A 27,675-nucleotide genomic window follows, 5' to 3' on the forward strand; every position below is an offset into this window, starting at 1 on the left:
CGAGAGGGACCAAGTGTTCCCATGGTATGGTAAGCATTGTCCATTAAGCTTTGTGTACTAACCCATGGTCTAGGTGAGAGTTCTTTGTGGGGTTAGGTATGTTTCCATGGTCTTGCGTCAAGAGGAAGATCCCATGCAACCCATGGAGGATGACATCAAGTGGTGATCGTCATCAAGTTTGCAGTGTGCAAGTTCAAGTGGAGCAACACGAAGAGTGGCTCACCCATAATGGAGTATGGGGGAGCAATCAAGTTTGAATCTTGCCATCCATTGTGGTGTCTATGGACTTGTGAAGATGTGCCGAAGAGTCGCTCACCCATAGTGGACTGTGGGGGAGCAATCATCTAGTCTTCATCGAGCCAACACAATCAAGAAAGGTGGTCCAACTTGAGGGAGTCAAGATCGTCATCATCTAGCTCAAGTGGACCATGTGCAAGCAAAGGTTTGCCCTTGATAGGTTTTCTATTTTCCCGGTCTCGTGGTGGTAGTTGGGAGACCGGGTTATAGGATCGTTTGCTGTACTATCAAGGGGGGCTCTCAAGTTGGTAGCTTGATCGTATCGTTAGTAGAGATCTCAAACCATTGCATCCTTGCATCATGTTTCTTGGTTCTTGTTTGGTTCTCTTTGTGAGTCTTAGAGCTTATGGTCATCTTGATGACAAGCTTGAGTTCATCAAAAACGGAGTTCGCATGCGTCTTCTATGATGTTTTCGGTGTTGGAGGTTTTACCGGTCTTATCCAAGGAAGGGTTCTCACCATTTTCTTATGGGCCTTTTCTCATTTGCTTCTTATTGATATTTCTATCAAGATTGTGTTAGCCCTTGTTTCTAGCTTTCCAACAAACTTGGTTTCATCGAATTCGGAGCTCGTATGCGAAAGTTGTGGTTGTTTTGATACTGCCTGTTTTACATAGAGAGGTTGTACCGCCCCGTAGAGAGGTTGTGCCGGTTGACCGGTACAACCGGTGTTTGGAGCGGTTGTACCGCTCCAGAATTGGTCCGGAGGTTGTACCGGCCATGTACCACTCTACCACCGGACTAGTTTCTATTTTGGAGCAGTTCTTGGGCGGTTGTTGACCGGTTTTACCGGTTTAACCGGTACTACCGGTTCCCTAGGCTGTTGTACCGCTTAGAGCTTTTCCCAGGTTGGTTTTTCCTCTGCTTTGGCCAGTTGTACCGGTTCGTGCACCGGTTGTACCGGTCCTACAGTTTTCTGCACATAACGGGCAGATTCGTGGGGACCTATTTAAGGGGGTCTTCTTCCCCAATGGTTCCCCATCTCTTGAGCTCGTTTTTGCCCCCATTGTTGACCTTCTTTGAGCTTGCTAACTCTCAATCCCTCCATGGATTCTTGCTAGTTTTTGAGGGAAAAGAGAGAGGAGATCTAGATCCACACTTCCACCAATCACTTTCTCCTCTATGTGAGGGGAACCCCTTGGATCTAGATCTTGGAGTTCTTTGTGTTCTCCTTCTTGTTCTTCCTCTTACTTTCCTCCCTAGCATTAGTTGCTTTGGTGGGATTTGAGAGAGAAGGACTTGGGTACTTTGTGTGCCCTTGCCATTGCATTTGTGCATCGGTTTGAGTTCTCCACGGTGATACGTGGAAGTTACAAGTTGAGAAGCTTATTACTCTTGGGTGCTTGGTACCTTTGAGCTTGTTCCTCTTGGGTGCTTGGGCGCCCTAGACGGTTGGTGGTGTTCGGAGCTCAATCATTGTGGTGTAAAGCTCCGGGCAAGCGTCGGGGTCTCCAATTAGGTTGTGGAGATCGCCCCGAGCAATTTGACGGGTACCGGTGACCGCCCCCAAGGGTTGCCAAAGTGTACGGGTTCGGTGACCGCCCCCAAGGGTCGCCATTTGTACGGGTTCGGTGACCGCCCTCAAGGGTCCCTTAGTGGAATCACGACATCTTGCATTGTGCGAGGGCGTGAGGAGATTACGGTGGCCCTAGTGGCTTCTTGGGGAGCATTGTGCCTCCACACCGCTCCAAACGGAGATTAGCATCCGCAAGGGTGTGAACTTCGGGATACATCGTCGTCTCCGCGTGCCTCGGTTATCTCTTACCCGAGCCCTTTACTTATGCACTTTACTTTGTGATAGCCATTTTGTTCCTTGTCATATATCTTGCTATCACATAGTTTCTTATCTTGCTTAGCATAAGTTGTTGGTGCACATAGGTGAGCCTAGTTGTTGTAGGTTTTGTGCTTGACAAATTAACCGCTAGGTTTATTCCGCATTTGTTCAAGCCTCTACCGTAATTATTTTAAAACGCCTATTCACCCCCCCCTCTAGGCGACATCCACGATCTTTCAATTGGTATCAGAGCCTCGTCTCTCTTTATTAGGCTTTACCGCCTAGAGAGTAAAGATGTCGACTAGGGGATTAGGATTCTCTGACACTCTTAGTTTTGATGGCACAAATTTTGATGTTTGGTTAATTCGCATGCTTAATCTCTTTAGGGTCATGGACCCAAATTTAGAGCGAATTGTAGATATGGGTTTTTCTCCTCCAAAGGAACCCCAAAGATTATCTTTAGAGGATGAGAAAAACTCTTATCTCAATGCTCAAGCTTCTAATGTGCTTTTTGATGCTTTAAGCAATGTAGTTATATTTCAACTCATGTCGTTCCGGGATGCTCATGAGTTGTGGACGAAGCTTCAAGATAAATATGGTGTGTCCAAGATTTGTGGGGATGATTGTTCTCCCTCCACCTCCGGTCGTATAGTCTTCTCAACTTCTTCTACTTCACCTACATGTGGTTTGCCACAAGGTAATGATATGGTGAGTAGTGTTGGTCATTGCAATGATGATAGTATGCTTATTGTGGATGATCCTTCATCACTGTATTATTGCAATGCTCCTTCTTTGGGCTTTAACACTTGGAGCACTCCAAATGTTTCACATGCTTGTGTTGATAGTCCTTGCATATCATGTAGAAATTGCTTGACTAAATCTCATGATGATATGCTTGCTATGTCTTGTTGCCATGATAAAAATGCATCTATTTCCTCGAATTGTTGTGCTAACAATGTAGAGGAAACCGAACACTCCATGGAACAAGATGTGGTGTTTAATGGTGCCTCAAGGGATCCTACATCATCATCTATTCCTTTTTGCCTTATGGCTAAGGCGTCAAAGATATCTCCTACTTTGTACTCCAATATGTCTCTTGATGATGATGTTGATGCTAATGATGATGAGGATAATGATGAAGAGAATGATAATGTTGCCTCCTTAAAAACTAAGGGGGAAATGATTTTTAAAGCTCTTCATAAAAATAAAATTGCTCATTCCAGCTTCATGGAAATAATGTCCATTGCCATTGATGGCAAGAAATACATTGAGGAGTTGGAATCTCATATAGAGGAGCATGAGGCCACCATTGAGAAAATGGAAGCTCATGGGCGTGATTACGCAAATGAGATCGCAGAGCTATCTCAAGCTCTTGAACATGAACAAACCACCTCCGAATCTCTTGAGGAGACTTTTGCTCTAGAATTATCTAGAGTGAGGGAATCTCATGATAGAGCTCTTGAGGTATCCAATGATTTCAAAACTAAAAATGCTAAGCTTGAAGTTTCTCATGCTAGACTCCTTGAGGATTTTGAGCACCTCGAAAATGGCTCAAGGGTCATCAAGGGTGAGCTCATCAAACTCACCGAGTCTCATGCCCAACTTGAAGCTCCTTATTTAAAAGAGCTTGCCAAGTTGCCTTCTCCTATTGTTGTAAATGATGATGCTTGTGCTACTAACTCTATTACTTATGAAGCATCCATTTTGAAGGAGAATGTTGAGCTACGGGCTCAACTTGAGGTGCTATCTAGCAATTATGGGAAATTGGAAGAAAGTCATGAAAAGCTATCAAGCTCTCATGATGATATTCTAGTATCCCATAGTGTGCTAAAGATAGCTCATGAGGCCATGATTGCTAAGGTAACATCTAGTGAGCCTCATGTGGATACTAGCACTACTTCTAGTCAAAATAGTATATTGCCATGTGCTAGCCCTTGTAATTCATCTACTCACAATGTTGGTACATCTTGTGATGAATTGCTTTCCTTGCCTTGTTGCTCTAACGATGAAGCTTATACTTCCTCTAGTACTTGTGTTGAGACTAACCATGTAGAGGAAATCAAAGAGCTCAAGGCCCAAGTCACTTCTTTGAAGAAAGACTTGGAAAAGAGTCATCAAGGGAAATCCACACTCAACAATATCTTGAGTGTGCAAAAAGCCCCCAATGACAAAGGTGGACTTGGATTCAACTCCAATAAGAAGAAGAAGTCCAAGATGAACAAAAGGAAGGGCCAAGAACAAGTCAAGAATTCGGCCAAGATTGTTTGCTTCAAGTGCAAAGTAGAAGGGCATCATGTTAGATCTTGCCCATTGAAGAAGAAGCCCATTAGTGACAAGGAAAAAGGGAAGCGGCCACAAGTTCACTTTCATGCTCAACCTCAAGTTGAAGAAAGGCCTCTTCCCAAGAAAACTCGAGCTAATGCTTCTCAAGTTGAGAAATCAAGTGAGAAGAAAGTGAAGAGTAGATGTTGCTACTTATGTCATGAGAAAGGCCACGTCGCTTCTTCATGCACTAGTGGTAACTTATCCAACCCAATTACTATTGATGATATCTATTCTCTTGGGAAGGATAAGGTTGGCAATGTGTTTGCCAAGTTTGTTGGTACTCAAAGTGGTGTCAAGAAAAGAGCCATTTTAGTTGCCAAGCCTATTGTGACTAACCTCTTAGGACCCAACTTGGTTGGGGACCAACAAGCTCAAACTTGATCAATAGGTGTTGTTGGAGGGCATTGGAGACTTGGCTACATTATGAAGAATTAAGGGGACTTCATCATTCTTTTTGTCACAAGCCAAGTCAATTGGATTATCAAGTTTCTATCTTATATCCAATGTGCCTCCTTGCGGTAACTTGTACTTAAATTGTTTACTTTGAAAGTTACTTGCCCCCTTGCATGTTTTGGTTTTGTTCCTTGCATGTGTTTGTATATGATATGTCTCCAAACTGCCTTTGTGTATGTTGGTTTGCACATCATGTACTTGTGTGTAATTCATTGAGCCTTAGTGCATCTTGGTTGTATCTTAGTTGGCTCGTGTGAGAGATTAATGGAATATCCCATTATGGGGGAGTGATGTGCTTTGTGCACTTTGCAATCCTATAAAGGTGGGTACATGGAGAATACCACTTAGTATTGATATTACAAGATTATCTAGTCGCTAGGTGGTATATCTCTCATGAGAAATTCAAATTCTAAATAGTCCATTAATTATCTCTTGTTTGTTTCTCTTATTGCCTCTTGTTAAGTTTTTATTGGTATAACATTATGGGGGAGTAATATGTTATGTATATTACTAGCCTAGAAAATGTGTACATTTGAGATTTTGTCACCTAGTGTTGATATTGTAGATTATCTTGTTCCTAGCTGGCATGTTAGCTCTACAAGTTGCAATTTGCTTGTGTTTGGTGTGAAGATGATGTTGGATATCCTTGCTATCTACCAACGGGAATTATTTCCAAATACTTCTTGTCTTTTGACAAGTGGTAGTCACTTATGTGTGGTAGAATTTATTGATCATCTTTACATGGGCTTTTGTTTTTATTTGCCTTTTCTCTTGCCAAGGTTTGTGTCAACTCCCATTGTCTTCCATACCACTTGTGGATCTTGTTAATTCTTGTTCTTGTCTAGTGTTTTCTAGATATAGTGAAAGTGGTGATCCCACCTTGTGCATTTTGTATTCAAAAGCAAATTCTCTCTAGTGCACAACTCGTGGGGGAGCTATCCTATTTTCTTTAGAACACTCTTCTTGTGATCCTTATCAAGTGTGTGTTAGTGGAAGGCAAGCCATTTTCTTTTGGTACCTTGTGCCATCATGAAACTTTGTTGAGAGCTTGGTTTGTTTGGAACCATCCTCTCTTTGGGAGTTTGACATCTTTAATTTAGTGTGCATCAATGGATATCTCATTCCTTGATGTATCTTTAATGATATCTTCCAAGTGATGATTTATCTATTTGGTATCCTTTTTCACTTGGCATTTCGTTTTCATTGGTTTCGGTTCTTGAAAGTTTCAAGCATGCATATTTACTTATTGTATGTTATTTGGCATGCTTTCTTTCTTTGACTCGATATATAGGGGAAACTCCACCTAGCCTCAATTTGGATGAGATGTGCATGAAATTCATTTTCATATCTATATGCACATATTTATGTGAAGTTTGTCCTATGTATTGGTGTTTCTAACTATGTGGTCCCAATGAGTTTGGGTACCGTTTAGTTTGTGTTGTTCTTCTAGGAACATTTGGAGATGGATTGGGTGCTCGTCTCATTCACAAGGAAGGTGTTTCCACCATGTGCTTATTGGTGTCAAGCTAGGATGATCAATGAACTACCATCTACCTTCAATTGGTATCTACTACATCCTTCCAATGGTATCTCGGTAACAAGTATCATCATCTACTTCATGCACACATTTCTTGCATCAACCTTGTGTAGGTTGTATCATGGCATGTATTCATTCTTTCTTGTGATACTTGTTTCCTTTCTCAAAGCATCCCAACAATGATCTCATGTTGCTAGTTGTGATGTCTTTGATGGTTGTGTGGTAGGAATTCATTTATATACAATAAGACCATATATAGCCATGTGCTATGCTTCCAAGCAAATATCTTATTGGTATATGTATGACTTCCTTTTGGATATCTTATTCCTTCGTGTTGTAACTATGTCGGGTGTACATCCTTCTTTGTAGACATATATCATCATGATTTCGTCTACCTAGAACCTTATACACCTGAGAGAAATTACATCTCTAGATGATATCCTTTCTTTCACGTCCACCTTGTCTTTCTTTTGTTATTTCTTTGGTGGCTCCGTGAAAGATCTTGTCTTGAGTGCGGGTCTTATCTCGTTGCATCTTGATGCACTCTTTTGTGGTGAAGATCTTTTTCCTCATGCTTGTCTTGACGAGGCCTTTGCCATCTTCATTGGTATCCCTCGTCTTGATGAGGCTTTCATTTTCTATCTTCACCACGGGTTGTCACAAGCATAGGTTCTCTTCTGCTTATTAGTAAGCTTGTGAACCCATTCGCTAGTTGTGTATGGGAATGATAGGCCTTGCACCGTGTGCCTCATTCTTTGAAGACTTTGTTGTTGCTTAATGCTCTTCTGTACATTAGTCTTCTCAAGTGCATTGCCTTAAGTCACACACATCCTTTTGGTTGAGCCCACTCTTAAGTTGCCTCTCTTACTTGTTGCTCAACCATGTGTTTGTTGCAAGTACTAGGCTTAGTTTCCTATATGCTCAATTGCACTTGTTGTAAGTTTCTATTAATTTTGGGGGAGATATGATCCTATTTTGTGCACTTTGTATCCAAATACAAAAATTCTTGATGTGCACAAATCATGGGGAGCTTCTCTAGTTTCTTTAGAACACTACTCCGCTCTTATCGTAATATCCTTTATTCATGTGGCTCGTAGGATCATTGGCCTAGTTGGTTCAATTGGTATCTTTTGATAAGCTTACTTCAATTGGTATCTTTTGATTGCTTGATTGCTTGTTTTATCTCTTTGATTATGTCTTTGTGGCATATCTTCCTTTTGCAATCTTTGGGCCTCAATATAGTTTATCTTCCTCCAAGTATTTACCGTTGGATATGTGTATTGCATTCCACTCTCTTGTTGACAAATACACAATTTATGGAGGAACACATTTTATATTGGCCTTCTAAGCTTTTAGCCCATTTTGGCAATCGATGCCAATGGGGGAGAAGTTTCGGAGAGTTTTGTGGAGAAGTTTAGAGAGTTGTCTCCTCTTGCTTTGGTTTTGTTCCTTAGCATTTGCATCTCATTCGCATGCACTATTGGTTGTTGCATTGCATGGTGATGCATAATTCCTTGTATAAACTCTCTTGAAAGTTATTGTCATCAATTACCAAAATGTGGGAGATTGAAAGAACATGCGGTGCCCCCATGTTTGGTTTTGGAAATTGATGACAATCTCTATGGACTAATGGTTGCCTTGATTTATATTTGAAGGGTTTGTCCATAGGTTTTTCTTGGAGTCCATTTGTTGGTTTCAAGGAGAGTTTGTGATGACCGCGGTGCTATTAAGGAATTATCCAAAGATCGGTCATGTGAGTGTTGAGCTTATTGCAAGCATGTCTTGAAGAAGAAGATTGTGTGATAATTCATGTTTACCTTCAAGACATCATCCAAATGAAGAGAGTTGGAAAGATTCAAGGTTGATCTAGACTAAGTATAGAGAGTGATTCAAGTTGATCAACACACAAAGCGCATAAGTTGTACCGAGAGGGACCAAGTGTTCCCATGGTATGGTAAGCATTGTCCATTAAGCTTTGTGTACTAACCCATGGTCTAGGTGAGAGTTCTTTGTGGGGTTAGGTATGTTTCCATGGTCTTGCGTCAAGAGGAAGATCCCATGCAACCCATGGAGGATGACATCAAGTGGTGATCGTCATCAAGTTTGCAGTGTGCAAGTTCAAGTGGAGCAACACGAAGAGTGGCTCACCCATAATGGAGTATGGGGGAGCAATCAAGTTTGAATCTTGCCATCCATTGTGGTGTCTATGGACTTGTGAAGATGTGCCGAAGAGTCGCTCACCCATAGTGGACTGTGGGGGAGCAATCATCTAGTCTTCATCGAGCCAACACAATCAAGAAAGGTGGTCCAACTTGAGGGAGTCAAGATCGTCATCATCTAGCTCAAGTGGACCATGTGCAAGCAAAGGTTTGCCCTTGATAGGTTTTCTATTTTCCCGGTCTCGTGGTGGTAGTTGGGAGACCGGGTTATAGGATCGTTTGTTGTACTATCAAGGGGGGCTCTCAAGTTGGTAGCTTGATTGTATCGTTAGTAGAGATCTCAAACCATTGCATCCTTGCATCATGTTTCTTGGTTCTTGTTTGGTTCTCTTTGTGAGTCTTAGAGCTTATGGTCATCTTGATGACAAGCTTGAGTTCATCAAAAACGGAGTTCGCATGCGTCTTCTATGATGTTTTCGGTGTTGGAGGTTTTACCGGTCTTATCCAAGGAAGGGTTCTCACCATTTTCTTATGGGCCTTTTCTCATTTGCTTCTTATTGATATTTCTATCAAGATTGTGTTAGCCCTTGTTTCTAGCTTTCCAACAAACTTGGTTTCATCGAATTCGGAGCTCGTATGCGAAAGTTGTGGTTGTTTTGATACTGCCTGTTTTACATAGAGAGGTTGTACCGCCCCGTAGAGAGGTTGTACCGGTTGACCAGTACAACCGGTGTTTGGAGCGGTTGTACCGCTCCAGAATTGGTCCGGAGGTTGTACCGGCCATGTACCACTCTACCACCGGACTAGTTTCTATTTTGGAGCGGTTCTTGGGCGGTTGTTGACCGGTTTTACCGGTTTAACCGGTACTACCGGTTCCCTAGGCTGTTGTACCGCTTAGAGCTTTTCCCGGTTTTTCCTCTGCTTTGGCCGGTTGTACCGGTTCGTGCACCGGTTGTACCGGTCCTACAGTTTTCTGCACATAACAGGCAGATTCGTGGGGACCTATTTAAGGGGGTCTTCTTCCCCAATGGTTCCCCATCTCTTGAGCTCGTTTTTGCCCCCATTGTTGACCTTCTTTGAGCTTGCTAACTCTCAATCCCTCCATGGATTCTTGCTAGTTTTTGAGGGAAAAGAGAGAGGAGATCTAGATCCACACTTCCACCAATCACTTTCTCCTCTATGTGAGGGGAACCCCTTGGATCTAGATCTTGGAGTTCTTTGTGTTCTCCTTCTTGTTCTTCCTCTTACTTTCCTCCCTAGCATTAGTTGCTTTGGTGGGATTTGAGAGAGAATGACTTGGGTACTCTGTGTGCCCTTGCCATTGCATTTGTGCATCGGTTTGAGTTCTCCACGGTGATACGTGGAAGCTACAAGTTGAGAAGCGTATTACTCTTGGGTGCTTGGTACCTTTGAGCTTGTTCCTCTTGGGTGCTTGGGCGCCCTAGACGGTTGGTGGTGTTCGGAGCTCAATCATTGTGGTGTAAAGCTTCGGGCAAGTGTCGGGGTCTCCAATTAGGTTGTGGAGATCGCCCCGAGCAATTTGACGGGTACCGGTGACCTCCCCCAAGGGTTGCCAAAGTGTACGGGTTCGGTGACCGCCCCCAAGGGTCGCCATTTGTACGGGTTCGGTGACCGCCCTCAAGGGTCCCTTAGTGGAATCACGACATCTTGCATTGTGCGAGGGCGTGAGGAGATTACGGTGGCCCTAGTGGCTTCTTGGGGAGCATTGTGCCTCCACACCGCTCCAAACGGAGATTAGCATCCGCAAGGGTGTGAACTTCGGGATACATCATCGTCTCCGCGTGCCTCGGTTATCTCTTACCCGAGCCCTTTACTTATGCACTTTACTTTGTGATAGCCATTTTGTTCCTTGTCATATATCTTGCTATCACATAGTTTCTTATCTTGCTTAGCATAAGTTGTTGGTGCACATAGGTGAGCCTAGTTGTTGTAGGTTTTGTGCTTGACAAATTAACCGCTAGGTTTATTCCGCATTTGTTCAAGCCTCTACCGTAATTATTTCAAAACGCCTATTCACCCCCCCCCCTCTAGGCGACATCCACGATCTTTCAATTGGTATCAGAGCCTCGTCTCTCTTTATTAGGCTTTACCGCCTAGAGAGTAAAGATGTCGACTAGGGGATTAGGATTCTCTGACACTCTTAGTTTTGATGGCACAAATTTTGATCTAGCCCTCCACCGGCTACTGTTCAACCAGCCCTCCACGGGGTCGTCTTGTTCATCCAGCCCTCCATGGGGTCCTGTTCATCCAGCCCCAACCGGCTCGATCGATCGGGGTCCTGTTCATCCAGAGGCAACACCACGGGGTCATGTTCATCCACCCCCACCGGGAACTGTTCATCCAAACCCCCCAGCAATGCTCACTGTTCATCCACCCCCCCCCCTAGCAACGCTCACTGTTCATCCAGAAGCAGCATCGATCGGCTTCAGTTAGCGGCAGTAGCGAAGGAATCGCTCGATCGCTCGGGTTCAGTAACGCGTAGCCTGCAGTGCAATCGCTCGGGTTCGGTTAGGCGACGCCTCGCTCGGGTTTAGTTAGAGCCCAACGCCTCGCACCCACGCGCGCAGGGTATGAGAGAAACATGCATCGCTTGGCCCCCGACCACCCACCATAACCGGGAACTCCCTGATATTTTCCTCGCCCTCACTTCTACCATGGTTTTTTCCGTCTTGGACGGCCCAAAGAATGTCATGCAGCTGCGTCTCCGGCCCGCCCAGGACGAAAAGCCCATTTTTTGTCATGATTTTTGTCATTGAAGTAGGAGCCCACCACATCTATGATGATACCGGGTTTTGCACAATTATCATCATAGAAGTGTCATAAGTATGATAGAAAAAAATTTGTTCGGCCCAAGATGTCACGGATGTGTCTTTTTTTGTAGTGTACTCCAATGTCACCGCGAGTATTCGTGAGTTTATTATGCGATATGCATCAAACAATGTCAGATTCATAATACCCAATCCAACACAAAGAACTTCAAAGAGTGCCCCAAGATTTCTATCGGAGAAACAAAGACGAGAACGTGCATCATCCCCTATGCATAGATTACCCCAATGTCACCTCGGGAATCCGCGAGTTGAGTGCCAAAACACATATCAAGTGAATCAATATGATACCCCATTTTCACCACGGGTATTCATATGCAAGACATATATCAAGTGATCTCAAATCCATAAAAGTACTCAATCCGATAACAAGGAAATCTCAAAGGGAAAACTCAATTCATCACAACAAGATAGAGAGGGGAAAACATCAAATGATCCGACTATATTAACAAAGCCCGTGATACATCAAGATAGTGACATCTCAAGAACACGAGAGAGAGAGAGAGAGACTAAACACATAGCTACTACTACAAACCCTCAGCCCCGAGGGTGGACTACTCCCTCCTCATCATGGTGGCCGCTGGATGATGAAGATGTCCACCGATGATGATTTCCCCCTCCGGCGGAGTGCCGGAACGGGGTCTAGATTGGTTTTTCGTGGCTACAGAGGCTTGCGGCCATAGGAATTTTGATCTAGGGTCTCACCGAGGGTTGTTGGAATATTTGAGAATTTATAGGGCGAAGAGGGGGTACGGGAGGCCGCCGAGGTGGGCACAACCCACCGGGGCGCCCCCTGGTGGGTTGTGCCCCCCTTGCCCCCCCCCCCAGGTTCTACTCTGGCCTAATGGATGTCTTCTGGTCCATAAAGAATCCACAAAAAGTTTCACGGTGTTTGGACTCCGTTTGACATTGATTTCCTGTGATGTAAAAACAAGCAAAAAAACAACAACTGGCATTGGGCACTGGGTCAATAGGTTAGTCCCAAAAATGATATAAAGTTTCTATAAAACGATTGTAGAACATCCAAGAATGATAATGTAACAACATGAATACTTCATAAATTATAGATACATTGGAGAAGTATCAGTATATGATCGACACAACGAAAGTTAATGCTAAGCACTAGCTATTTTATATGATGGGATCGTTATCACATGCATATTTCATACATATGGTGATGACTCTTCGGGGGTTTGGACGTCTTGGCGCAAAGCTATACATGAGAATGAGTTTTAGTCACCAATGCCCACACATATGTTCATCAATTCCTTTCTGTCTGATCTTGATATTACTACAAATAGGTTGTAGAATATTGTTCATGTGAGCAGTGGAAGACCACAACAGCTTCCTTGGATTCCTCCCTTGACTGGTCTTTATGAACCTCAATGTTTGATGGTGCACTATCTTGAAAACAACGACAAAGGATTTGTGGTTGGTGTATGCCAGGATCAATCACGCCTATATCTCGGCTAATTGTCGGTAACTTACATGAGTATCTTTGATGTTTCAACATTTGAAGCCCTAGCCTGTTGAGAAGCTCAAACCCTAGCGGTTGATCTGCTGGCCAAACGCTTACTCAATGCCTCCGACTATGCAACCATTGTGAAGGACATATTTAAATGCAACAGGAAGGCATGGTGCCATCGTAAGGAAACCATTACTCGTGCAAGCGATTTCGAGGACTGTCGTGTTGTCTATGGAGGTCGTAAGAGTAACCATAAGGCGGATGGTCTAGCTAAATTCTCATTATCTTTAGATGTTGGTAGCCATATTTGGCTAGTTGCGCCACTTGATATGGTAACAATCCCTTTGAATGTCGGTGGCTAATAAAGTGCAACGATGTTCCCTAAAACAAATCACCAAAATTTTGAGTGGCTAAATAATTTATTTGGTAGGATGAAATTGAGCTCAAACCAAACGCACGCTTGAGGAATGTGAGGCTTTTTTGGGAAGATGGCATGTGAGACTTGTGAGAAGATCTCAATTATTTTTAGATACCATAATTATTCTAATATATCACTACAACTGATTTTGCCTACGCTCATACTTACACGTTTTGTGATAATTTACTAATATTCAAAAATTCGCTTCCTGCGAACCAACCCTAATCATGGGTTCGTCGTCCCAAAAGCCAGTCCCGGATATGTGAGGTTCTTCTGGCGACATTGATCTTGCCACCACAACATGCAACACCGCCATTGCCCCCTGAAGCATTGAGTGATGATTTTGCCACCACAACATTCAACACCGCCCTTGCCCCTTGAAGGATTCAACTACTATCGCCCCTTGATGGTCATCATCTTGATAACATGTCACTGTCGTCCGCTTCTTCCATTGAAAGCACAAGTGCTCCCTGGGTGGTTTTGGTAATTAATGTCAACATATCTCTTGTTGGACTAATACCTTTACCAATTATATTTCAGATCAGTTCAACAATGGCATGGCAAGGACAAGAGGATGTGGAACCCCTTCAGAATGCTAAGGAAAAAGATTGGCAAAAGCTGAAGACTCTTCATTTTCATTTTAGTGATCCAAGATCACATTGAGTCCATAGGAAAGCCAATACTATTAAAAGGTGATGAGGTGTTGCTTAATGGTCTACTTGCTCAAAGTGCTTAGTGATATTGCTCCAAAACCCTCAACCACTTTTCCACTCCAAATATGTTCAAAACCCAAAGTCAAACTCGGCCCCACCGATTTAATCTATCCGGCGCCACCGAGTTCAGTTGACATAGCCACTGCCAGAAACCCTAGACAACCCGGTCTCACCGATACGGATCTCGGTCTCACTGAGATGGCATTTGCAAAATCTTTGTTTCCCTCATAACGTTTTGGTCTCACCGAAATGAGCGATCGGTACCACCGAGTTCGCATTGCAAACTCTTTGTTTCCCTTCGTAACTTTTCGGGCTCACCAAAATGAGTGATCGGTCCCACCGAGTTTGCCTGACCAACTCTCTGTTTGCTCATTGCTGACATCGGTCTCACCGAGTTCATGCAATCGATCTCACCGAGATAAGATTTTGCCCTAGCCCTAGCACATTGGTCCCACCGAGTTGATCATGTCGGTCCCACCGAGATTCCTAACATTCACATTTTAAACTAAATTGGTCTCACCGAGTTCATTTATTCGGTCTGACCGAGTTGGGTCAATTGTGTGTAATGGTTGGATTTTGTGTGGAGGCTCTATATACCCTCCACCCCCTTCTCTATTGAAGAGAGAGCCATCAGAACATGCCTGCACTTCCACTACTTATTTTTTGAGAGAGAACCATCCACTCATGTGTTGAGACCAAGACATTCCACTCCAACCACAAGAATCTTGATCTATAGCCTTCCCCAAGTTGCTTTCCACTCAAATCATCTTTCCACCATAGTCAAATCTGTGAAAGAGAGTTGAGTGTTGGGGAGACTATCATTTGAAGCACAAGAGCAAGGATTTCATCATCAACACACCATCTATTACCTTTTGGAGAGTGGTGTCTCCTAGATTGGTTAGGTGTCACTTGGGAGCCTCCCACAAGATTGTGGAGGTGAACCAATGAGTTTGTAAGGGCGAGGAGATCGCATACTTCATGAAGATCTACCCGAGTGAGGCAAGTCCTTTGTGGACGATGGCCATGGTGGGATAGACAAAGTTGCTGCTTCTTCATGGACCCTTCATGGGTGGAGCCCTTCATGGACCCGCAAAATCGTTACCCTTCGTGGGTTGAAGTCTCCATCAATGTGGATGTACGATAGCACCACCTATTGGAACCACGCCAAAAATCTCCGTGTCTTCATTGCGTTTGCACACTCCAATCTCATCCCTTTACTTTCTTGCAATTAGCATATGCTTTACTCTTTCCGCTGCTTATACTCTTGCCATGCTTGCTTGAAATGCATTATGCATGCTTAAAATTGTGTTAAAACTCCACCTCAACTTGAAGAACGTAAAAACTGCCACTTTTGTTTGTTGAGGGTCTAATCCCCCCCCCCCTCTAAACACCTCTTCTCGATCCTACATCCACCCTCAAGGTGTGACAGAGAAGGCGTCGTGCTCGACCAGAGTTGATTCATTAGTAGCAGGAAGGTATCTGGGTGTCGACACCATGAGGGTCTCGTCGGCGATACATGTGTGATAGTTGAGGGAGAGAGAGATCAGGGACGACAGAAAATCAGAGAGAAGAGAAACTAGAGATGAAAATCTATTTAATGTTCTTGTCTCATCGGCGACCATATTTAAAGTTTATAAAAGTCCAACCAAAGTATTCTATCGACCAGCTTGAACAAAACAACAACTCAAAACTGATTTTCCTAAAAATCTCTACAACTGGTTTTGCTAAAACTTAGTCCAAATAGTACTACTCCCACCAATACATAAGCATATTATGGAACGAATGAAGTGGTTACCAAAACAGATACCATGGCATTTGCAAGATGAGCTCTGATCTGAGTCGTTGAGGCCTTGTGATGAGCTGCTGGTGTTGCGTGGAAGTGGCACATGTCAAACAAAGTACACCAATGACTCATTAAAGAAGTTCAACTTGCAAGAAAGCAAAGGCATGAAAACACCCATGCCTACTAGTGGACATCTTGACTTGACTAAGTATGGCAAACCGGTTGACCAAAAGGTTTACTGCTCTATGATTGGTTCATTGTTATATCTATGTGCCTCCCATCCCGATATTATGCTAAGTGTGTGCATGTGTGCATGATATCAAGTGGCCCCTAAAGAATGTCATCTTAAGGCTGTGAAAAGGATAGTGAGATACTTAATTCATACACCAAATTTTGGCGTTTGGTATCCTAAGAGGTCTTCTTTTGATCTTGTTCGCTACTCAGATTCGGACTATGCCAGTGATAAGGTTGATCGGAAGTCCACTTTGGGTACTTGTAAATTTCTTGGTAGATCTCTTGTGTCTTGGTCCCCCAAGAAACAAAACTCGGTATCCTTATCCACCGCCGAAGCGGAATACATTGCCGTCGGGTAATGGGATAATGGGATATATTTTGGATACACAAGTGCTCTTCCTTGCAAAAACTAACCCATTTAGGAAGATGAACTCAAACTACAAGTGGTGCTCTCAACTCTTGATGGACTACATCAACCTTGAGTATCCAACGCAAGTTCAACTACATGACCAAGATCAACACAACCTAAGGTATGTTATTCCATCTTAGAGAAGCTCTGACCCAAGTCATGAGTCAAAGCAACTCAACGAGATGTGAATACATCAAAATGCTTAAACAAAAAATGGAAACCCCATTTTGAGCTTAAACGATGAGTATGACCTACGATCAAGTGTTATCACTTGACTCCTCAGTCGATATACTCTAACATAGGTGACTTTGTCGCCGCCCCCCCCCCCCCTCTTGATGAAGTTCTTTAGTGTTTCTTTGTTCACTTCATCTAGATCTTTTGTCTGCATTTCTTTCTGTGTTTAATTCATTGCAAATCCTTGTGAGATTTAATTTGTCTAGTGAGCTGAGTTGATAAATCTTTTACTCTGCACTGAACTCGGACTCACCGATTCATGCCTATCGGATAGACCGAACTACATGAATTACTTGTAGATAGTTCATCGGTACAACCGACACAGACTAACTCGGTCTGACCGATATGCATCATCCCTGACACTGCCAACTCGGTGTCACCGATGAAAAGAGGTTGGCGTTACCAATTTCACTGCTGAGAAAACTTTTTGTCATTGCATGTTTCCTTTCTTCTCCGGCTCCACTCAATGATTCTTATCCTCTACCCGCATCATAAATTACATGCTACTTTGTAATGTGTCTCAAGGACCAAACCTATTTGAATCATACTCCAGAAGTTCTCTTCTTGGAAATTGATGTCAAAGGGGGAGAGAGAGCACATCAAAGCTTATCACATGGGAGAGAAATCACATCTTAGCTTCTCCAGATGCCTGTGAACAATAGAGGAGAGAAGTCACATGTCTTTAAGAGGGGAAAGACATGTCAATATATAGTTGATTGTACCATTTCTTGCTCTGATTTTCTCTTACCCTACCTTCTCCCATTATCCAATATCAGATTCAGGGGGAGAAAGAGTTCATATCTGGGGGGAGAAAATCTTTGGAATTCATTGCATATCTTTAATCTTTGGGGACATGACTATTTCCAAATGGAGTACTAAGTACTCACTCATTACATGTCATCCCAGTCTTGGTACTCTTGTGGTTTCCTGAAATTGCTTTAATTAGAGTGTTCTTGTGTTATCTAACCCTGTTTTCTCAAGTTCACCTCTTCGAAAGCCAGCCCAAGACCACAAGGTAAGTACATGCATCACACTCATGTGCATGATGATTTCTTGTTGATGTACATATTGTTTGCAAGAAGGATTCATGAACATGAAGGCACACTTATCTTATCTACATCATTTGCTCTAATGCATATAGCCAAGATACATGTAACTCATTACGTGCTCCGACATGCTTATGCATTCACATGTTCTTATATTCCATCTTTACATGAATGCATACATGTAGGGGAGCCTATGCATGTTACATGTCTTTCCAAAGCTTTACGTGTTACTCTTCATATCTTTTTATCTAAAGCTTTGATGTATGTTGTCATCAATTACCAAAAAGGGGGAGATTGAAAGCACAAGTGCTCCTTGGGTGGTTTTGGTAATTAATGTCAACATATCTCTTGTCGTACTAATACCTTTACCTAGTAGATTCCAGATCAGTTCAACAATGGCATGGCAAGGACAAGAGGATGTGAAACCCCTTCAAAATGCTAAGGACAAAGATTGGCAAAAGCTCAAGACTCTTCATTTTCATTTTAGTGATCCAAGATCACATTGAGTCCATAGGAAAGCCAATACTATTAAAAGGGGATGAAGTGTTGCTTAATGGTCTACTTGCTCAAAGTGCTTAGTGATACTGCTCCAAAACCCTCAACCACTTTCCCACTCCAAATATGTCCAAAATCCAAAGTAAAACTCGACCCCACCGATTTGATCTATCGGGCGCCACCGAGTTCAGTTGACATAGCCACTGCCAGAAACCCTAGACAATTCGGACTCACCAATACGGATCTCGGTCTCACCGAGATGGCATTGCAAACTCTCTGTTTCCCTTCTTAATGTTTCGGTCTCACCAAAATGAGCGATCGGTCCCACCGAGTTCGCATTGCAAACTCTCTGTTTCCCTTCGTAACGTTTCGATCCCACCAAAATGAGCGATCGGTCCCACCGAGTTTGCCTGACCAACTCTCTGTTTGCTCATTGCTGAAATCGATCTCACCGAGTTCATGCAATCGGTCTCACCGAGATGAGGTTTTGCCCTAGTCCTAGCACATCGGTCCCACCAAGTTGATTATGTCGGTCCCACCGAGATTCCTAACGTTCACATTTTGAACTAAATCGGTCTCACCGAGTTAATCTATTCGGTCTGACCAAGTTGGGTCAATTATGTGTAATGGTTGGATTTTGTGTGGAGGCTATATATACCCCTCCACCCCTTCTCTATTGAAGAGAGAGCCATCAGAACGTGCCTACACTTCCACTACTTATTTTCTGAGAGAGAACCATCTACTCATGTGTTGGGACTAAGACATTCCACTCCAACCACAAGAATCTTGATCTCTAGCCTTTCCCAAGTTGCTTTCCACTCAAATCATCTTTCCACCATAGCCAAATCTGTGAAAGAGAGTTGAGTGTTGGGGAGACTATCATTTGAAGCACAAGAGCAAGGAGTTCGTCATCAACACACCATCTATTACCTTTTGGAGAGTGGTGTCTCCTAGATTGGTTAGGTGTCACTTGGGAGCCTCCGACAAGATTGTGGAGGTCAACCATTGAGTTTGTAAGGGCAAGGAGATCGCCTACTTCGTGAAGATCTACCCGAGTGAGGCAAGTCCTTCGTGGGCGATGGCCATGGTGGGATAGACAAGGTTGCTGCTTCTTCATGGACCCTTCGTTCGCGGAGTCCTTCATGGACTTGCGCAGCCGTTACCCTTTGTGGGTTGAAGTCTCCATTAATGTGGATATACGATAGCACCACCTATCGGAAGTCGGAACCACGCCAAAAATCTCCGTGTCATCATTGCGTTTGCACACTCCAATCACATCCCTTTACTTTCTTGCAATTAACATATGCTTTACTCTTTCCGCTGCTTATACTCTTGCCATGCTTACTTGAAATGCATTGTGCATGCTTAAAATTGTGTTAAAACTCCACCTCAACTTGAAGAACGTAAAAACTACCACTTTTGTTTGTTGAGGGTCTAATCCCCCCCCCAAACACCTCTTCTCGATCCTACATCCACCCTCAAGGCGTGACGGAGAAGGCGCCGTGCTCGACCACAGTTGATGCATTAGTAGCAGGAAGGTATCTGGGTGTCGACACCATGAGGGCCTCGTCGGCGATATATGTGTGATAGTTGAGGGAGAGAGAGATTAGGGACGACAGAAAATCAGAGAGAAGAGAAATTAGAGATGAAAATCTATTTAATGCTCTTGTCTCTTCGGCGGCCATATTTAAAGTTTATAGAAGTCCAAACAAAGTATTCTATCGGCCAGCTTGAACAAAACAACAACTTAAAACTGATTTTCCTAAAAATCTCTACAACTGGTTTTGCTAAAACTTAGTCCAAATAGTACTACTCCCACCAATACATAAGCATATTTTGGGACGGATGAAGTGGTTACCAAAACAGCTACCATGGCATTTGCAAGATAAGCTCTGATCTGAGCCGTTGAGGCCTTGTGATGAGCTGCTGGTGTTGCGTGGAAGTGGAACATGTCAATCCAAATGTCCCAACCCAACGGCCGCTCATTCAAAATTTGAATTTCTGGAACTACTTGTGGAGAGGCTGTAGACGTTGCTGGTCTGACAAGGCAATATAAATCCGCCTTCCCATTTTTCTCCGAGGCAAACAAAAGGGGAAAAACGCGAAGACCGAGGGGCAAGCGGCGGTACGGCGGCGCGGCGGAAGGCAATCGGGAGGCGCCCAAGGACGCCGCGATGCCGGTAACAAGAGGGCGCGCCGCCGCGGCGGCGGCGGCGGCGGCGGCGGCAGATGAGGAAGAGCGCCACGCGCCCATCGACATCTCCTCGGATTCCGATGCCGGCGGATCCGAACAGTCCGGGTCGGAGGATGAGGACGACGGCGACGAGCCCACCAGCGACAAAGACTACATCGACATTAGCGACAGCGGCGAGAGCTGCGTCGACATCAGCGATAGCGGCGAGAGCTACGTCGACATCAGCGACAGCGACAGCGAAGACGAAGAGGACGACGATGAGGAAGGCGGCTGCGCTGGGAACGAGGGGGGAGCGGAGGCGGACCGACCCGGCGCAGATCGGAGCGAGGCTGCCTGCACAAAAATCGCCGATCTCCTCCGCCGTAATCACCTCTATCCCTTTCTCGTTTGCTCTCGGCCGTAATTCGTATGATTGCGTTCTATAAGCAGGCGAGATTTTTGAAAATCTGGAGTGGAATTGGAAATCGTGGATAGTGCTAATTGCTGTTTGATTTTTGGAAAACGTGGCATGTGCTTGGCACTGTTGATCTGATAAACTTGTAGATAGTTCTGCATACTGTTAGCTTGGAACCCTGTCAGGAAGTAGCTTCGTAGTATGGATTGCATCCAGAGGAGACTCAATCTGTGAGCACCTGTGGGTTAGTAAAATCTAGTGCGACTCAATCAAGTTATAAAATCTAGTGCAACTCAATCACGTCGCCAAACATAGTCTTCCTGGAGTGATATTGGACACCGTGGATGCTGCTGCACGCTGGAACCCTGTTAGCTGTTGAGAATTAGCGTTGTTCATGGTGGGATACATCCAGGGGAAACTCAATCTGATAACATGCTGGTTAGAGGAATCTAGTACAACTGAATTTAGTCGCAGAATGTGGTCTGCCTCGTAGTGATATTGAGTATCACAGCCTCACCTGAGGAAATAGGATTTCCAAATTATGTAGATATTTTTGTAGACATCTATAGTTTGTTTTGAAATACAGGCAGAATAGTTGTTGAAATGGATATGAGCAATTGGCAGGACCAACTTCAATATAAACCAGTGGTTGAATTGAGCTGGAATCCTTGGCACGACTTCTGTCAGGTTTGAGATGGTAGAAGTTAGGACAGTGCTATACGATATAGCTAGACCTTGCTTTTGCTCTGTTTGTTCCAGAGCAAAACATGAATTTATTGAACATCATGGTCCTTATGTCTGAGACTACTCTCTTATTTCCTACATAATATAATGATCAATATTTTCTTGTACGAGGGAGAAACCTGGATGGTATTAAGTTGGCGGAGTGCAAAGCATATTTAAAGAATAATGGTCTTCCCCAAGTTGGGGACATAGAAACTTGTGTCGAAAGAATAATGCTGCATCATAGGTTCGTTATTAGATATGTCCTAGTCATGAACAGTACTTGGTGCTTGTCCTCAACTATCAGGACGAATAGCTATTACATTTGATATCGGAAGTCACATTTTAAAAAACACTCCCTGCATTATTATTTCCGTTCTTGTTTTTTCTTTAATCCAAAATCCCCTGTTATTTGGTGATGCGGCATTTCTGAAATAGGTTCAAAGATGAAGATCCAGAGAAGATTTATCCCCGGTCATCCTTTTGTATTAACTGTAAAGGTGAGATCCCACTTGTCATGGAAACTTTCTCTTATCTGCATACAAAATTATCAAAGGCAGTTGACCATGGTCTGTGAATTAGGCGATGTCTGTCGAGGTGATACTGTCTTATTCAAACAAAAGGTTCACGAGAAAAGGTACTCATTGGTGTTTCTTGCACTAGAGCATCCAGTGTCTCTTTGGAATGGTAATGTGACTCTCCTTTTGTTATGACAGTGGCAAAAGGCTCTCAAAAAGTATGGGGAAGCGAATAGTAGCTGGGAAAGTTATTAAGGAAAGTTATGGTAAAGACAAGCAGCAACACACATTTACTGTAAGGATCGATTCAATGATATAGTACTGCTATTGTGTTTTTTTTCTCTTATTATGGCCTTTCTGACTATGTTAGTTGTTCAATTCAATAGATTCAAGTGTTCTGGAGCAAAGGAGTAGGAAAATTACCACCTTTGTATCTGCTACTTGTCAAAGGACGCAATCTATACAGAATGATGACTTTCCGTCAGGTAGGAACTGCTCTTTACCAGAATTAGTTTACACTAGTTTCTGTAAATCACATTTTTGATATTGGAACACTTCAATATTATCCAACGCATGCACTTAATCATACTTATTCAGTCTATGCTGTCTTTTTAGATATTGTGCTATTGGAATGTTATGGATCTGTGCATACCAATTATCAAGTTTATGTTGCCTTTCATACTACTCGTATGAGATAGCTACATATAATCTTATTGATCCATTCTGCTGTTTGGATATGCATGAATTATACTCCCTCCGTTCACTTTTATAAGTCGTTTCAGACAAGTAAAATTGTGTTGTTTTGCACACTGTTTGAAACAACTACAAAGCCTTATAAAAGTGAACAGAGGGAGTAGCTTTTAACCACACCAACATAAATGGGAAAAGTGAAGCTTATTTTACACATGCACCATTTTGAGGATGTTCGGACAATTCTCAGATGTTGTGTACTTATGCATTGATATATTGACCTTGTCACAAGATGGCCCCATATGATTTTCATGTTCATGTAGCAATTCTTTTGTTTTAATTCTAGGCTTGGGCGAATGAAGCGAATAGGTTGAAGGCTCTAGAAGAAAAGCACAGTAGAGGAGATGCTGTAAGGCGTGTCCGTGCTTCAAATAGACGTAATTCTAGAGGACACGGTAAATTCTATTGGCAACACAACCTTGGTTGTTCCTGAGACAGATTATATTTCGCTGTTAGTACTATCCCAGTTCTGAACTCAGTGATGTTATTGCATATGTGGGTTAGTATTCAATCAAGGAGATATCGTGTTAAAAGCTGTTGTATTTGTTTAATATATATCCACTTTTCTGCCCTAAAAAACATCTTTTCTAGAATGTAGTACATTTTCCTTATTCAATGTTGAAGTTTGAACCTTACTGTATGCTAACGACTTCTATGATGATGGTTAGACAGTACAAACACCAGAAGTTTGTGACCATTTCTTATTTGAATTTTGATTTGGTGTCTGTAAACTCTAAAGTTTGGGTTGGTCTAATCGACTGGCACTGGGATCCTTAAAACTCCACTGTAGAACCAGCTGTTCCTCCTAAGGAATCAATTAAAAATCTGTCTACATAGAACAGCATAACACGTACATTAGCTTTTGCAAGATGAGCTGTCTGTTGTTGCCCACGAAAGATGTATGCATAACACGTCATTTGTTTCACTAAGCTACTGTGTGATTCAACCTGTGTCTCCTCAATTTTCTTTCGAGTTTCCAAGTCTACTGTTTTGAAGGTATATGTTTGCTTTGCCAGGTGCCAGACTAATTTTGTCCCCCTTCCTTTTGTATCTATCCTTCTTTCAGCTCTTAAGGGCAAGAAATCGAAGGAAAAAGGAAAGCATCAGTCTCAACCTGGAGGGCCTGATGGTGGATCCAATATCACTAAAGGCAGAAAACGTGCTATGCAAACCTCCAATTCTGATCATCCTGCCAAAAAAGTTCAAAAAGAAGAGCACCAAGTGCCTTCCGGGAAAAACCACACTGGTGATCATCGGAAGGCAAAGACAAATTCTGCCCCCCTGGATAAGAACATTGGCACCAGCACTAGCAGTTCTCAGCTAAATGCCAACACGGAGACAAATCATGCCATCCCGCAGAAAAACCTGCGAACAGCACCAGTCAACAATGGTCTGCGTAACACGGAGGCTAGGGTGAGTAAAGGAAAAGCCGGTTCGAAGCAAAAAAACACTGTTGGTGGCAACCATGATCAGTTTGAAGGAAGGCGCCTAGGTGTAGGTTCAGCTTCTCATCGGCAGGCTTACCCTGGAAATTCAGCTGGGATACATCGTCCTTTCTCCGAGAGGCCCCAGCGGCCACCTCCATTGCGCGAAGTTGGCAATGCCTGGCAACCTCCATTGCGCGAAGTTGGCAATGCCTGGCAACATCATATGGACGACAGATCAATTTCATGTCCAAACCCTGCAATGGTTTTCGGACACCCATATGCAGCACCGGCTGGCTGGCGCGCGCCTGGTTATTTCAGGGAACCTCCACCTGATCAACGTGCGGTGGTATTTCCACCATTCCACACGTCGCAAACTATATACCGCCGTCATCCAGATGGGGCATATGTGATGCCGCAGTACAGATATTCTGGTGGTAGTCATGGGTTTCCTCGATAGGGTAGTTTGTCAGATGACAGTTGCATGGTTGAACACTTGATTAGTGGTCACTAGTGAGAAATGTGGAAACCCTGCCAGCTCGCTGAGGTGATTTTGCACATTTCCATGCCTGTCTTGTGGAAAATGTGACGGCCACTGTAATTGACACGGATGTTTGTGAGGACATTCCAAGACATGCCTCAGAGAACAACAGGAAGGCGCAACTGTGAAGTTGAGAGTAAACAAGAAAACTTGAGAAATACCTTCATTCCTTTGCTGAATGGGTTCATAAATGGGCTTATCTGCTAGTTTTATTTTCTGAATCTATTCATTAATGGACTAACTTATCTGCTGCAAGTAGAAATTTTCTGAAACATCACATGACGATTCTGAGAAAAAAATTAAATGGCAGTATTACCAAATTGCTTACTCCAGTCTTGTGGCGGATATGGCCGTCAGCCTACACCAAACATTTCAGTTGAGTAGAGTTCACAGTTCAGTATTGTATACAGTCTGAAACCGTGAACTTTTCCCCGAGCACATGCCGGGGGACACAACAAGGACTCGGTCATGGTCGACATTTCGCTTTGGCAATACATACACCTGTACCTGTGACGGCACCATGTCTCCTGTCAGTTCTCCATCTGCTACGCTTGTATATATTCGACGCGATGCCCCTTCCTCCCGTGACTTATTATCGACCGGTTGACCGACGACCGGCCCAAGATCTTCATAATAAACTGTCTGAATAATACGCACGTTTACTGCTTAGCGTCGAGCTAATACTCGTAAAAATCCGGTGGCGGAGGGTTCGTGCGCTGTCGCGATGAATAGATCATCAAGTAGACGCTGCGGCAAGTGTCCTGTGCGGTGGGAGCTTTTACAGCGAGCTCGATCGTGGTGGCGAAAAGAGAGAGTGAAATCTAACCAAGTCTAATCCAACAAACACATGCACCTCACACTCATGAGTGTTGTGAGAGCCAAAATTCCTTGGGCATCATCATACGTGCGTGTCACTTTTGTGGGAAGCACGAAGCTTGCGGGTGGGGTCGGCAGGTGCGTGCGCGATGCGACCCTGTTCGCCTCGGGCGTCGGGCGGGTCCCATCCCGGTCCCGGGGGCTGTAGCCGAGTCGCCGGTGCAGTGCGCATGCGTGCTGTGCTGCGTATGCTGACCAGCGCCCCACAGTCGCGCCCGCGCGCACGTACTAGTACGTTGTGCACGAGGTCAATGTTTTCGACTCTGATCAACCCTCTGCTCTCCCCGGTTGGTTTCGCACCACGGGCCTACGTGAAGTGAGCCCACCCTCCACAAACGCCCGACTGTGATCGAGTCAAACACCGTATCTTATCCGATCTATTTTTCATAATCACGCCTATCACCTCGATCTTAAGATATTCAAGCAACTCGAAAATTAATTCGCAAGCTCTAAACGGCAATCGAAAGCATTCACTTTTCTTCTCAATGTTTTTTTTTTCAGATAAAAAAACACGCTCCACGATAACGATCACACACTCTGGCTTTGCCTGTACGCGTCCGCTTCGCCGTCATGCACCACCACAGGCCACGGCTGCGTGGCAAAGGAGAAGCCGAGCCATGGAAGCTGCAGCAGCAGTGTCATGTGCTTTTGCATGCGCACGTATCGAAGGCGTGTTGTGTCGACGCAGCAGTGAAAGGTCGGCGGCTACGAATCATGTCAAGCTGTGCAGCCCAAACCTAGCCTGTAATTTAGCTCAGCTGTTCCCTTGCCCGACAGGATTGGACCCTCAACACATGCCTCCTACTATGCGTTGCACTCCTTTGATGGCGATGATGATCGCGACGGGTGTGTTGGATTTGATTCTCTGCTGGCCTTTTTAGGTCCCTCCTAGGTTGCCAAAGGTTCAAGTTCCAAACAAAAAAATCAGAAGGTGTCTGTACTTTCTGCCGCTTCGTAGTCCCAACGTCAAAGCAAACGCTAGTAGGAGCGTGTGGTTATAATGATCGATGCTGCTTGGAGTATGTCACGAACGAGGGTGAACTATCAGTGTGTTTGGTTCTTGGCTAGCCTTGTCCTGCCAAGTATTTAGGTGTGGCTAAAGTTTTGGTTGCTCGTAATTTGGCCAATATATTGATAAAAGCAAGTGAAGTAGATTGAGCAAAGAGTCGTTGACATACCAATAAATTACGGACGTCGATAACTGCCACACGTGTGGCAGGAAAGAAGACGCATCACACGTCTCTAATGCAAAATAGATTGCCACGTCATCGCATGCATGCATGCGAGAATATTTTTGGATTTTCAGTGTTTTAAATATTTTATCTCTTAAATGAAAAATCCGATTGAAGATCCGTTTTCACCATTAAATCCCTCGCGACGAGATCTTCAAAACTAGATCTCATATCGATATATTTCGGCGAATTTTTTTGTGTGTTAAAAGTTGCCATGTCTATTGCACATGAATTGTCATGATATTTACACTAAAGTTGTCATGATATATTTCAACTATTTTCTTTTACATTTAAAAGTAAATTTTAACATATTATAAAATGGAGAATTAAGAAACTAGACTTGCCATGCACCATAAACTAAAATTGCCATGATACAGGCACTTAAAATTGCCATGATTCAATAAAAAAATATTTTCATGGTCAAAGTGCTGGAATTGCCATCATCGAAAAACTAAAATTGCCACGATCTACAAACTAAAATTGACACATGGCAACTTTAGTTTAAGCACTATGGCAACTATAGTGTAAACATCATGGCAACTTCCGGGAAAAAAAATCGTCGAAACATATCAACATGGGGTCTAGTTTTGAAGATCTTGTCGAGACGGATTTAATGGTGAAAACGGATTTTTAATTCGCTTTTTTATTTAGAAGATAAAACATTTTTAAGCCGAAAATCAAAAAGATTTCTGTTGATGTCATTTATTCATACGTGGCAAAATAAATGGTGATGGAGGCGTGTGGGCGATCTGCAAACACCCACACGTGTGGGCTTTAGTTTTTCCGTAAATTACTCCCTTCAAAAAAATTATAACAGCGTTTTTAGTGATCTAAAC

The 27,675-nt window shown here is 43.6% G+C and overlaps 1 protein-coding gene across 1 annotated transcript; it reads left to right on the top strand.

Moving 5' to 3' along the window:
* The first annotated feature begins 20,206 nt into the window (after positions 1–20,206).
* Positions 20,207–25,058, top strand: LOC123044183 (zinc finger CCCH domain-containing protein 62). The gene is made up of 8 exons (XM_044466843.1): positions 20,207–20,742; positions 21,627–21,745; positions 21,937–21,998; positions 22,081–22,135; positions 22,215–22,311; positions 22,403–22,501; positions 23,053–23,161; positions 23,833–25,058. Exons 1-8 carry the CDS (start codon positions 20,362–20,364, stop codon positions 24,648–24,650), a joined length of 1,740 nt encoding a protein of 579 aa, XP_044322778.1. The 5' UTR covers positions 20,207–20,361; the 3' UTR covers positions 24,651–25,058.
* Positions 25,059–27,675: the final 2,617 nt, after the last annotated feature.

The sequence above is a fragment of the Triticum aestivum genome, chromosome 2B (genome assembly GCF_018294505.1).
Source record: "Triticum aestivum cultivar Chinese Spring chromosome 2B, IWGSC CS RefSeq v2.1, whole genome shotgun sequence".
In the NCBI taxonomy this organism is placed as follows: domain Eukaryota; kingdom Viridiplantae; phylum Streptophyta; class Magnoliopsida; order Poales; family Poaceae; genus Triticum; species Triticum aestivum.

Excerpts from the sequence above, each read along its gene's own strand:
- LOC123044183 (XM_044466843.1), top strand. The coding sequence starts at position 20,362 with ATGCCGGTAACAAGAGGGCGCGCCGCCGCGGCGGCGGCGGCGGCGGCG. Across the intron at positions 20,743-21,626 it reads AAATCGCCGATCTCCTCCGC|CGAGGGAGAAACCTGGATGG; the intron begins CGTAATCACCTC and ends TATTTTCTTGTA. Across the intron at positions 23,162-23,832 it reads ACGTAATTCTAGAGGACACG|CTCTTAAGGGCAAGAAATCG; the intron begins GTAAATTCTATT and ends TCCTTCTTTCAG.